Source organism: Halichoeres trimaculatus, unplaced genomic scaffold, assembly GCF_033239565.1.
Source record: "Halichoeres trimaculatus isolate MK-OKI-2021-1 unplaced genomic scaffold, fHalTri1.1 fHalTri1_scaffold_11, whole genome shotgun sequence".
In the NCBI taxonomy this organism is placed as follows: domain Eukaryota; kingdom Metazoa; phylum Chordata; class Actinopteri; order Labriformes; family Labridae; genus Halichoeres; species Halichoeres trimaculatus.
Genome location: NW_027437189.1, coordinates 16,949,425 through 16,963,774, shown reverse-complemented (window position 1 = coordinate 16,963,774; position 14,350 = coordinate 16,949,425). Strand labels below are relative to the sequence as shown.

The window sequence follows — 14,350 nt, the reverse complement described above, 5'->3', positions numbered from 1 at the left end:
AAGCTCGATTGTTTCCAAGTGAAAGGAGACTACCTCATGTTATTTTATGTGGGTTGATTTGGGACTATCAGGATAACATGTTAATATGCTGACTCATACATGTGCACATAAATTTCATCCATGTCAGAAGATTTAACTTGCCCATCTCATCTTTACAGATTAACATTAATATAAAGTCTTTCATTTTTCTGTATTGTGATGGAATTAGGAGAGCCCTCTAAGTAACCCCCTGTGTTATAATCATATGTTCACGTGAGACATTAGCATGTCCCTTATCTTTTTTTACAGTATACTACAGTTAAAGTTTTATCTTCAGAGAATAAGATCTTGCTTCTGAGCCTCCACAGTTTTATAAACGAATCTTTTGTTGTATACAGAGCTGATCTGTCAGAAACTGGAAACAGAAGGTGACAGATTTCCTGTACATAGAAATACACCCCTCGCTCCTAGAACCCTGACCTCTATGAGGTTTGATGCGATTTCATAAAGTGAAATGTTTCTATTATTCATGTAGTAACCAATTTCGAAAAGGCACTGCAAATTGATGTCTTGAATATGTCTCGTGATTTTAAATGCTGGAATTTTTTGTTTGTTTTGCCTAAACATCCATCAGTTTACATGTGAATGAGAGGGCAGTTAGCTTTCAGACCTGCATTCCAAAGAGGTATTCCTGCAGATCTGGCAACCGAGTGTCCTCAGCTCTTTCAGCATAGCTTAGAGTATCAGCTGATTTTCTGTACTCACAGATAAGCTCAGAGACAGAGAGGTCATCACCCTGAGGCTGCTGTATAAATCACTGTGTGTCTTTATTGGTGGAAAAACATCTTAGAAACTACACAAACACTGCTTTCATATCCCTCACACATCAATTCAACCAGTGCAATACAGCTCGGAGTCTGCAGCTACACTGCAAACAGTCACCGAGTTCACTCCCTTAAAATATTCAGCACCGCCTCACACATCTGATCAGTTTTGGTCCATAAAGAAAGAGCGTCTCCTATAATTAGTCCTCAGGAGGATCGGTTACTGAGCTCTCTCTGGAATGGAGGGCAAAGAGGAGGGGAGAGGACAGAGCATAGTTAGAGGACAAGAGAGACTAGAGAGAGGAGAGGAGAGAGTGGAGGCAGAGGAGACAAGAAGAGTGAGGAAAGAAGAACAGGGAGGAGGGAGAGGAGAGATGAGTGAGCTGGAGAGACAGAGGAGAGAGAAAGAGGAAGAGGGAGGAGAGAGAGGAAGTAGGAGGAGAACATGGTCCTGGTTTCCAAGGTTCATTGAGGGCACCACAGCTCCTGCTAACATGGTCTCAGATACAGAATACAGCAGACAATTGGACAAGTATCCAACAGAAAGGCAGTTTTAGTTTGAAGAACAGCAGATAGAAGTCAAACCTTTAGAGGGAACAATTCCCTGTGTAAGATAAAAACAGTGTTCATAGTATCAGCAGCAGCAGAGTCCATCTTCATACATTTCAAGTTCACCTGCTACACACCTGCTACACACCTGCTACCTCCTGTCACATCAGCCCGCTCTGCTTTCTCATGGATAAAGTCAAGAACGGACAGTCTGTCATTCAGCAGATCCAGGGCCCAGAGAGGCATCATGTGACCCCAGCTCTCACAGCTCATCTTTAGGATTCACTTTCCCAAGTTTGTCCATGCCGAAGAAGGAGGATGAGAGACCGTGGATGTCCCGCTCTCTCTTCACAAAGGCAGAGAATGAGGAGACACAATTCCCGATGAAGTGGTCGGCTCGCCCTAAGATGTAGAGATCCATCTGAGCTGAGTCCGGCTGGAGAGTCACCACCTTCACCTGAGGGGGAGAGTTAACAGGAAGTAAAGAAACAGAGGGAGGAAACTGTCTGTGGAGAGTTTACTGTGATTGAACCCGTTCACCGACCGAGCTGCAGTGAGGAGGAATCTTCTCTGTTCTTGATAAAGTTAGAGGAAGTGTTTTTAAACCTTTAGTTCAACAGTTCTGAGCTCAAAATATGATATCTGCCTAACCCTGTAGACATAAACCAACTGTCATGACAGTAGTGTATCCTTTAAGTGCAAATACATCCAAACACAAAGTTTCCTCTCAAGTCTCCAAATGTGTGTGTAGTGAGGAATGTAATGTGTTTATGGTTTAAAATACTCTTCCTCTGCACATTTATTCTTTCTTCCTGTGCATTTCTCCCTCATGTTTTTTCTCGCAACCATACATTTGTTTCCCTTTAATGGTTTTCTCTGAGTAGATAATTAGAAGAGCACTAACACAAATCAGGGCTCAAACTCAGAGGGGTTTTTTTCCAGTAGAAGTCCCTGACGCCACAGCTTCTCCTGAACCCACCTTTCCCTTGAAGAGCTTCTCCAGGTCTCTGCTGTGGGACTCAGAGTCGGTGGCAATGTAGACGGAGCGAGCCGAGATCTTCTTCACAAACAGCTTCACTGCTCTGCGGATCTCTGCCAGGTCAGGGAGACACATGTTCATGGTGAGGGGCAGGGCGCTCTGGCGGTTGTAACCCACACACTGAGGGGACGCCATAAAGTGTGGACCCGTGTCCCCGCTCTTCAACATCTTACAGGCGTTTTGCTGTGAGGAGGAGCAGAGGTGAATGTTTGTACACCATGACATGATGAAGAAAGATTACACTGAACTGGATGCTCTGACTGACCAAGAGGGAGAGGACAGAGTCTAGATCACAGGTAGTAGAGATCTCACCCAGTCGCTGCCGATCCTCAGGTGGATTCCAACATACGGTCGGATCAGCAGGTTAGAGATGTGCTCCTCTCCTTCACTCTTCATCTTTTCAGACCACACCACGTAACGCTGCAGACCCACATGTTCCTCTGACACCGGGAACTGAGCCGGAGCTCCAGGCATGGCCAGCACAGGGTGTTCAGAGGGAGGAAACCTGGATAACAGGGGAAGGAGGAGAACCTGGCTGTTACAGGTACTCCTCTGGAGGCTGATCTATCTTTGTACAGAGAGCACAATCTGACTCACTTCTTCATCCAGTGAGGCTGGTGATACGAGCTGAATGAGATTCCACTAAAAAGAACAGACGAGTCAAAATTCACCCCCACATAATCCCAGAATGGACCGAACGGGTTTCCGTCCTAAAACAGAACCAGAACCATCAGTCATGTTAGGGGTCTGTGAGCCAGCAGAGGGCAGCATTTCACCATCAGCTGTGTTCACTTGCAATCACAGTCCTTCAAACCTGACAGAATCAATAAACACCGTAATAATCATAGATAACTCTCACGTCTCCCCTGTCTTAACCCAATAATCAGCCATTTAGGGGTCATCATTAGTCACTGTATGGCCATCATAAGTCACTGTACCTTCATCGGGCAGGACTTCTTGTCTGCACTTCTCTGAGCAGCAGTCTCAAAGCAGTAGGCTCTCCTCTGTCCCAAGGGCCAGTGTTTAGGAGCCAGCTCCTCCATGAAGTTCTCCAGACTGACCACACGGTGATACGAAGAAAGGGCCTCCAGCTGGAAGAACTCTGTGTACGGGACATGGACCTGGGAGGAACAGGGTCAGGTCAGGATGTCAGGATCAAAATCAGTCTGATTGGGCAAGCTCAAAACCTCAATATCCTCTGAACCGCTGAGTTAGAAAAAACATTCACCCCCGGTACAGCGTGTGCTGATAGAAAACTTAGGAATTCAGACAGGAGACGTTTTTTGGACCAGGCTGTAAACAGGTAAACTTCTGCGTGTATGTGACTTCAAGAGCCAGCCTCAAGCGGACACTTGAGAAACAGCAGGTTTTAGCATTTTCACATTGTCTCATATCCTTAGACCTGAGGTTGCTGCTTGCTCTATACACAAACTTTGTTCTGTGCAGTCCAACCAAATGTGCTCACAACACCTGTGTTAGCTGTGAAACAGGCCTGTTGATGAAGGAACTTTTATTAAGTAAAGTGAACTAACAGGAAATGGAAGTTTGTCTTGAGCTCCACAGCTTTTACAGCGTATAATGTGACATGGCTGCTGCTAAACTCTGAACTTTTGATGTTTCTGTGAAAAAATTCAATTCTCATTCAAATTCATATTGTGTGCGTGTGTATGTGCATGTGTGTGTACTCACATTGGTGTATGGGGGTGTGTGGTGTCGGTACACAATCCAGGGAGGGACTGCAAGGGTCCGGTTCAGCAACTTAGCAAAGGCCAGAGACCCCAGGAAGTGGTCTGCCTGGTTCCCGAAGCGACCTGGAGTTAAAACAGGAACTTTTTACCTTCATCTCCAAAGATCAGCTTTACAAATAATCTTAAAAATCATACATAAACTGATGATGGAGGGCTGAGGGAGAGAATGGAAATATTGGAGAGCTCCAGAAACTGGAAGGTAGACATTACAGTTTTTCTCATTTGTTTGGCTCATTTCTTGGAACAGAAATTACATTCTCAAAAATCTAAGATCATTTGGCAAAGCAGTCTTACAGTTCAGCACCACCAGCTCTTCAACTGAGCTATGTTTCCTACATAGCTCAGTTGCAAAAGCTCATATCTCTCCCAAAAGTGTTCACTCATTCTTCAAAACTAAGTTCCTTTCTCCAAAAAGTCAGTGCCACCAAAATGCAAAGGTTCTTTCTCAATTTCTTTGGCTCATTTCTTTAAACAGAGTGGACATTTTCAACACTCTGGGTGCTTTTGCAAAATTTATCTGGATGGTTCAGCACACAACTATGGTTCACCTGTAAAAGCTCATATCTCTCTCAGAAACGTTCAGTCATGTGCCAAAACTAAACTCCTTTCTCATCCTCATCACTTTACTCCTTCTTTCATCGAGCTAATAGAATACAACTGTGAACAGGATAAGGGGTTCAGAAAATGAGTGAATGAATGAATAAATAAAACTGAAAAGAAAAAAAAAGATTTTGTAGTAAGTATATCCTTCAAGGTTGGAAATTGAAACTATGAAAATGTTCCAAAAGATTCTAATATAGCATTCATGGTATTATGTTGTTGACTAATTTTGACAATTGAACAGACATTTGTGTACAATGAAATGATGCTGACGTGTTTTGGAGAAAACCATTAGACTGAGAATCAACAGTCAGTTTAGATCAACGAAGAAAACAAAGAAATGAGCCAAACCAACAGAGAAAAACAGTAAAGCAGAGTGTAAGTCAGCGTTTAAGTGTACTGCAGTACTGAACAGGTGATTAGTGTGAGTATGTTCCAGGTTAGTTTCAGTGCTGTACAATGTTTAACAGGTTTAGTACTTCAGATTCAGTCTCTGGTTTCACTGGTGAACATAGAGTTATTAACTCTGACGATGACAATAATAGACTGTTATTAACTGGTCAGTGAGTTGCTTTAATGGATCAGCTGGTTTAGTATTTCACTGTGTGTCCTCCTTAAACCCTCTGAAATCAGGACCAAACCTGCCCTGGGTTTCTGTCCCAGTAGTTTTATCACCAAGAAACAGTCTGTGAACTTTAGGCTACTAGGAGTGTAACAAGGGGTGTGTGTGTCAGTGTTTTCGGAGTTATTTACCCATACACGGACAGTACAGCACGTATCCATTCTCATCCCAGGTCAGCTGCTCAGTGAGAGTCGGACAGGTGAGGAGGAGTAAGACAAGTAAAAACTGAGACGAGTCTGAGAGGAGGAGATGAGGAGAGTCTTCTTTGACAGACATGTTGTTCAGTTTATCCCATACACATTCACACACTGCTCCGAAGAGACGCACTCACTCTTCTTCTAAGGATATGTGCTAAACACATGCCTCTGCTGCCCTCTGCTGTACGGGAGGAGGAGAGTGAGTGTACAGGAGGAGCCAAACACGAGCTTTACTGTTCAATAATAAAATATTTCAGTCTTTTATTACTTGAACAATTTATAAATCATCTCCGCTAAAGTCGCCTGCGCTGACTTCATTCAGTTTATTAACTCCGTTCGGTCAGCAGCATGCCTGAGCACGATACGTATTCATCTTAATAACAAGAAATAATTTTAATAAAACACCTCACAGAAGTAAAAAAAAAAAAAAAAAAAAAAAGAAAAAAAGAAAAAAGATATAGACAGTTTCTGAAGACACTGAAGAAGACACTCTGAAGCCTATATATAGCTTTTATATAAAAGTTAAATATATATGCAATTTTGATCCCTCTTAAAATGTTGGTTTGACTTTGGGTCCCTTATCAGAAACACACATTTAATTACTATTATTATTATCATTATTATTATTATTATTATTATTATTATTATTATTATTATTATTATTATTATTATTACAATTGAATTATAACAATCACAATAAAATATGAAAGTAATCATACGCGTTATTTACTAGGGAGGTCTAGGGAATTAAATGCTTGCACTTAATATGCAGGGAAAAAATGGGATTAAATGGGTTAACAGTACTTTTTAAAATCCCAAAGGTTTCCATTATTTCCTTAAATAAGAATTCAAAAAATTAGATGCCCTTGAATTTGGATTTTAACTTGAAGTCCTTCAATCTGAATTATTCTGCAACATTCTGTTTTATTTAGGCTACTCTTTGAAGGTTCTGTGCTCACAGCTTTCCTCTCATATGTTAGACAGAGGTAAATTCACGAGGTAAGTTCCCTCTTACCCGTAAACATTTATCTGCAGCAGAGACAGTCAGGTGAACACATGTGAGAGCATCATATGAGGTTTTCAGTGATTCTGTGGACAAAGAGATTAAGAGTATAAACTTTAAACTGAGAGATGAAGAGTTAAAGCTCTGACACAGCTGCAGCTAAACGAGGATGTGAGAAGATGACAGGTTGCTTCTGACATTAGGTGTGAGTTTATGCTCTGCAGACATCAGAGGGAGAAACACTCTGCAGTTATCAGAAGGTTCACACATATGAGATCATTTAATAAAACTAACATTCTGTTAACAGAAAGAAGCTCGCCTCGACACTAAACTTACTCACTGACTCCTCAGTTATAAATACTCTGAGTTTCAGCACAGCATGGCTGAAGGAAGAAAACAAACTGGTGAGGTGTTTCTGTTCGTCCACCTCTGCTCCATCCTCAGATTGAAGACATCCCCATGGCTACTGAACCAGAAGCTACCAATCACAGCCTTTGATAAGAAACCAGGAAACCCTCAGAACCTCTCTTTCTAATACACACACACACACCCTGGCTGTGTGGACACATGTGCAGGGTGCGGCTTGTTCTCTGATAATTGTTTAAATATGTCAGATTAAAGAGCTCATTAAGTTCTTCTGAGAGATGAGATCTGTGAGCTCTTTGCGCAGAGACCTCAGTGATCCCACAGAAACAGAAAGCTCTCCTTTCCTCTGCTGGACTCCTCTTTGTTTGTGTGTGTGTGTGTGTGTGTGTGTGTGTGTGTGTGTGTGTGTGTGTGTGTGTGTGTGTGTGTGTGTGTGTGTGTGTGTGTGTGTGTGTGTGTGTTTGTGCGTGTCCTCCTTAGAGTTCAGTTTGAGATGTTTTCCTCTCTGGAGGAGTTTTAATCCGTCCACGTCCTCACGCTCAGCCGACCTTGTCCAACCCTTTCTCTCTTTGTGTTCAATCACTCTCCTCTTTCTTTTCTCTGATGCCCGACAGCTGGCTGCTCTCTCCCTCTTTTCCTGTGCCGCTTTCTCTCTCTCTCTCTCTCTCTCTCCCTGTGTGTGCATGTGTGTGTGCTCCTCCCCCATCCCTCGATCACACACTGTTTTTCATTGTTGAGATGACAGCGGTGATAACAATGCAGAAAAGAAGCACAACTCAAGCCTGAGAAAAACACACACACACACACACACACACACACACACACACACACACACACACACACACACACACACACACACACATACATACATACACACACAGTGAGCCTGAAAACACCCCCTGTGTTCCCAATCTTCAGTAACATTTATGGTATGAGAGTGAACATGAAGTTTCTTTTCATTTCCCTTTTTGAATCTGAAACTTCCTCACAGACTTTAGACCTCAGAGGAGGAAGGTGACGTTTGAGTTTCATAACACTATCCTCTGTGTGTGTGTGTGTGTGTGTGTGTGTGTGTGTGTGTGTGTGTGTGTGTGTGTGTGTGTGTGTGTGTGTGTGTTTGTGTGTGTGTGTCTCCTGCTGACCCTCCTTCTGAGGACCTGTGTCTGAGCTCAGGTACGCTATCTGACTGACTCAATCAACTTGTTGTCTTACACACACTCAATGTGTGTCCCTTTTCTGTCGGACAGTTAGGCTCCAGTGTCCACCATCGCTACAAATTAAATCCAAGAAATAGTTTTCAGCAGAGAAAAGCACAGGTCTCTCATCTCACTGCTAAACACCGTCAGTCAGGGTTGTGTTGTCATGGAGACTTCAATGTGACCTATTTGGGAAGCCAAGAAGTAGCTTTTCAAAATAACCTGTATTGATGCTGATAATCTCATTTTAGAGTGTGGATTACAATCAGGTATAAATCTAGAGGGTAGACTTTTTAGAGATCACTTACAAACTCCTCACAGCATAAAGACTTCTGAAAATTGTCTGTTTCCTTGTAGCTTTGATATAAACCTAGTGTTTCTCTGCTGCTTCATCATTGACATTGCACTCATCCTGATGTCTTATCATCAAGGATGGTCTCCACAGGACAACTGGCTTTTGAGTCTGGAGAACTCATTAAGTTTTCTGGAAACTTCTAGGTGTGACAAAGAAACTTCTGACTGTGAATGGTGACAAACATTTAGAATGTGAGAAAGAACAGGGACCACAGTCATCCCCTTAGATCAGCAGCTTTAATATTTTCTGCATCAGAAGTTTAAAAATGAAAGCACAATAGGAAACCTGTCAATGAGACGAGAGCAGTAACCTGCAGATGTCCACAGAGCTCCGTGATCTTTTAACAGACTCTCCCAGCCTCACCTGAGACCACCAGACTTCAGAAATCCATCATCAGAAACATGTGCACACTCCCCATCATGAGGACTCAGAGTCTGCTGTGTGTGCAGGACTGCATTGTGCCCTCATGTTGTGATCAGTGTCACCTGTCAGGTTGTGATCAGGGTCAGGTGAGCATCCCTGTGTGGGCATATGTGGGCTGATGATGGTGGGGTGGCGTCTGCTCTGTGTTACAGTTTTCACTTCATGCCTGGAATCAGTGTGTTGGTGTGTTGTTGTATGTTTTTATAAACCAAGCCCTTCAGACTGTGTGTGCATTCTTGTGTGTGCGCTTATATGTGCTTACGTGTGCTTACGTGTGCTTACACTCCTGTGACCCTGCTTGTGGATCCTCTCTGATGTGTCTCTGCACAGGACGCTCCGTCTCCACCCGTCCCCGTTATCAACCCACTACAGAGTCTTACTGCTGACCTGATACAGCATCACAGCTGAGATACACACCCACAGAGAAAACCAGCTGATACTCAGAGTTACATCACACACACACACACACACACACACACACACACACACACACACACACACACACACACACACACACACACACACACACACACACACACACACACACACACACACACACACACACGGTGGGATCAGGATCAGACTGCAGAAAATTGTCCTCTGAGCTGGTCATCTGTGACGACTGAGTGGGAGGTTTCACTTACAGGTCACCAGAAACTTAACCATTGATAATAATAATAATAATAATAATAATAATAATAATAATAATAATAATAATAATAATAATAATAATAATTATTATTATTATTATTATTATTATTATTATTATTATTATTATTATTATTATTATTATTATTATTATTATTATTATTATTATGATAATCATACAGGAGTCAAAAGTAAGATTAAACATCATGATCATGTGTTGTGAGGAAATATGCTAATGTGCAGGGTTCCTTCAAGACAACAGTTGTCAGATTAAATAAATTAAAAATCCTGTTGAAAGCAGCACATTAAAGAAACAGATCAAAGTTTAACATAAGAAAGAACAAAATTAAACAAAAGAGCAAAGCCCATTCTTACAAGTTCATAAGAGCGAAAAATTATAAAAATGTTTTAGAGCAGAATCCGACCTTAAATGTTGTTTACAGTGCAGTATCAAACTATAAAATACACCATCATAAACTAAGTTTAGATGAATGCATTAATAAATTTACAAAAAAGTAAACAAGCAGTCCCTGGACCAAAACCTGACCACTTAAAAAACGAGTGTTAAATTAGAGAAACCACTCAAAGGGACAATGTGCATGTGAGCGTTCTGTGTGTGATTGTTTGTTGGTCTCCTCTCATGTTAACTCATCAAAAACACATAAACACACACACACACACACACACACACACACACACACACTCACACACACACACACACACACACACACACACACACACACACACACACACACACACACACACACACACAAACAAACAGTCATTTCCCACCATGACACCAGTAGCAGGAAATACACTCCAGATGGAAACTGGCTGAAGTCTGTGTGTTTCTGGTGCTAAGAGAGTCATGGTGTTATCTTGAGATTATCCAATTAAGAGACTGTCTAAATCCATCATTAAAACATGATTATAAAATTATTATAATTTTGATTATTATGCTCAATTTGAAGCTCTCTGTGAAACTCTCACTGTGTCCTTTTAAAACATGAACTTTAAAGGTCTGCGTCTACATCAGAGAGCTTCATTCTTCTTTCTTCACTCCTTCACCCATCATATGATGACAGATGGTGTCATTAATACTTACTCTATCAAACACCTGAGCACACTGTGGATGGTTCACACCTGAGCACTCTCTGTGGATAGCTCACACCTAAACACTCTTTCTCCTCCTGGCCCACTGGTTGCTGTTGGAAACACTCTCATCTGTTTGTGCTTGAAATCTGATGAGGCTTTGTTTACGTCTTCCTCTGTTGTCCTCACACAACATTTCTTTATTTACTTTGTTATTATTTGTGTTTAATCAGGCCTGATTAGGTTTCATTTACTTCCTTATTTACTTCTTTAGTATTTGTGTTTGATCAGGCCTGATGAGGGATGTTGTGGCAGAGACTATCCTGTAGAGGTTTTTAAATGAGTTAAAATCATTCAGAGACTCTAAACACCAGAACAGGACCCAGATCAATCAGCCTGACTGTGTTCAGAGACAGAGAGAGAAAGACAGAGAGTGACAGACAGAGACAGACAGAGACAAAGTTTTGTGTTAAAAAAAAGGACAAAATAAAAAAAGACAGAGAGACAGAGACAGACTGTGTGGTCCTCCGCAAAAAAGCAACAAACAGTTCAGCCACCTCCCTCCTTTCCTCCTCTCCTCCTCTCTTACATCAATCTTTGCTCATGTTAATTCATCTGGAGAATATAAACATTCTTCTTCTTTATATTCTCACAGAGATAGATTATTAGTTTTTAAATCAGAACTATAATGATTGGAGGTTTCTTTAACTCTGTTACAAAACTTTGATGGTGAGAAGAGTTAGAAACCATTTTTTAAAAACTATCAGAGTAAGAAATGTGTTTTTTTCCCCTTTTGTTAAACATTTAAAATAAAACCTACAGCCTGGAGCATTTCTGTGCAATGTGTGACCTCTAGTTTTAACTTCTTCTTATTTGAATGTGACATTTAAGAATTTAAAGAATTAATCTGAACAAACAGTTCATCAAAAAAATCACAGTTTACTGAACAGCTTTATTTCTTCAGAAAACAATTCTTCAAGGGCCTTTTCTTCTGTGATTGATTCTGGACTGATTACAAATGTATTTCCTCCTCTGTAAATTCACACACTTTAAAATGTTGTATAATTACTGCTGGTCTCTGAAGGGTTAAATTAGTTGAGATAAAAAAAAAGATATTTACCTTTAACATGCTTACATTTTGTTTTTACACATTAATCAGAATCTGAGCAAAAAACAACAGCTGGCAATTTCTTTTTACTATTTAATAACCATTAAGTACTCTTTAAATCATGATTTTATAATCTTAGAGGATCTTTGTTTGGCTCCATAATTTCCTGTAAATTACAAAAGTAAAAGCTGTCTTACCACTGTTTTCTATGTTTTGTTTTGTCTATTTTTTTTGTGTCAGTAAACTTTGAATCTTACTGAATTAAACTCTTCAAATTCTTTTTTTTTTAACAAAGGATTTGAGAAAACACTGATACACATTTTAAACTTCTCATGGATGAAATAAATCAGGATATATTCAGAGTATAATCCAAAGATTTGCTAATCCATCTTAAACATTTCATAAAACACATTTATCTGACAATTCTCTTATGTTTACAGATTTATTCATTTTCCTTTTCTGTAAACAGCTCCATGGTGAAATGATTTTAAACATTTTGATCAACAAACTTTAAAATCATTCAAACTTCCCCAAACTGAATATTTCTTAGTTATTTCACTGTTTATTTTGTATAAACTTTAATTATTCGATGGCTATGAGAGGTTGTAGTTAAGATCAGTTGAGGTTGATTTTTATGAACAGACTCATCTATGATTTATTAATATTTTATATGAAATAAACGTTGCATTTTTGTGACTGTTCTCCTGATCCGCTGTTTTAAACATTTCTCTTTTTTTCTCCGTGTGTTTAAATAATTTAAATATATAATCTTGGGCTGTGTGAAGACGCGGATTCTGAGTTTAAGACCTGTAATCATCGATCATTGATCCGATAAGTCCTGACAGTCCGGATCACAGAGCCTTTAGGATCCAGGTATCAGACGGACCTGGAGCCACACGTGGAGGACTAATACCTGCAGGTCCATCAGCCCCCTGTGTTTGAGCTGCAGGTTAGCGGCTCCATGTGCGTTTGAAGGCATCCCCCGCCCCAACAACTGGTGTTTTCTATCCGCCGTTCTCTATTCAACAGGCCAACGAGCTGCTGAGGCCTTCAGGGCCACTCGGAAAAATCAGTATGTGGACACAAAACAACATCTGAGGAGAGAAAACTGGATTCCTCCTCCTGATATCACACTGATTTAACTCTAGGATCAGAAAGCTCATTCAAGAGTTAAATACAAACCTGACTCATGATACCAGTCTCTGACCCATGATCTTCTTTATCAGCTCAGTTTTAAAACAGAACTAAATGCGTACAGTTCAGGGTCATTCCGGAATGTTTAACCAGATTGTGTTTAAATCAGGAGTCAGAGGCTCACATGTCACATAAAAAACACAAAACAACTTTAACAACTTTAATTACACATTTATCAATGTCAGTGTGAAATCTGAGCAGCACCTGAACGCAGCATTATTGAAGACTCTACCTCTCCCACCCCCACTCTCCCCCTCTCTCTGCACAAACACATTCACCCCGGGGCTCAGCGGGCTGTTTGGGACCTGTGTGTGTGTGTGTGTGTGTGTGTGTGTGTGTGTGTGTGTGTGTGTGTGTGTGTGTGTGTGTGTGTGTGTGTGTGTGTGTGTGTGTGGTAGTGGAGTGATGAGGAAACGAGTTGATGTGCCCTGGAAGTAATTCTTTCACCCCCCCCTGAAAACACACACAAGGTGGGAGAAACGAGACCACCAGCAGCACGTGAGAGGGAGGGTGGGGGGGCAGTTGAGAACATTCCTGGTGATGAAGTGAGAGTTCTCCTCTCTTTATGTTCCCCCAAAAACAGAAAAATCATATTGATGTACCAGTGTTTTTGAATTGTTTTGTTTTTCGTTTGTTATATTAGTCTTTCATTTAATATAAAAACATTATTTAAGTAAACTGATGAAACTGGTGGTTGATTTACCCAAATAAAATAATTGATATATAATTACAATGTAATTAACATTTATGTAAAATAGGTCTATTTTCTCCCGAGCCCTATGTTTACCCTCTACTTCGTAAGAATATGAGTTTTAAAATAGGTAAAGATGAACTCATGTTCAAGTATTATCTCTGAAAGTTTCTGCTGCAGTGATTTATGAAGTTTCTTTTCTTTTTTTAAAATAATGTCTTCATTAATTAGAACTAAAATAATCCAAAATAACAGGAAGACAGTTTATAAAAAAGTGCACACATTTACATGCACATGATTTCATTTCATTTTTATGATTTTATTTATTTTTTTGCATATCTTATTTTTATAAAATAATGAAAATATTTCTAAAATGGGTGTGTATAGGAATAATTTTACCTTTAGACTTTGATTATTGTACTATTATCATTTTACTCAGTCTGACGCTGGGAGAGGATTTAGAGCCCTGACTTTTAAGAGTTTCATCTAAAGTCATGTGAGTCCGCAGCCTGCTGGAAAGCAGTCTTTGAGTCTGCGTCCCGGTTTGTGTCCGTGCAGGACACCAGTCCACGAAAGTATGTCTGCTCCTGTTAGAACTGGAAACAAGTCTGTATAGTACTGGAAACAGGTCTGTGTAGTACTGGAAACCAGTGTCTCTGTCCCTGTTTGGAAAAAAAAAAAGTTTGTGAAAGTTGGTGACGTCACTCTCCCACAAT

At 40.4% G+C, this 14,350-nt stretch overlaps 1 protein-coding gene across 1 annotated transcript; it reads right to left on the bottom strand.

The window, feature by feature from the left end:
• Nucleotides 1-789: 789 nt before the first annotated feature.
• pofut1 (protein O-fucosyltransferase 1) lies at nt 790-5,708 on the bottom strand. Its single transcript, XM_074681253.1, has 7 exons — nt 5,493-5,708; nt 4,081-4,202; nt 3,330-3,512; nt 2,989-3,101; nt 2,704-2,896; nt 2,332-2,574; nt 790-1,809 (listed from the first exon to the last, which is right to left on the bottom strand). The coding sequence occupies exons 1-7, from the start codon at nt 5,635-5,637 to the stop codon at nt 1,615-1,617; spliced, it is 1,194 nt and encodes a 397-aa protein (XP_074537354.1). The 5' UTR covers nt 5,638-5,708; the 3' UTR covers nt 790-1,614.
• Between the last annotated feature and the right edge of the window lie 8,642 nt (nt 5,709-14,350).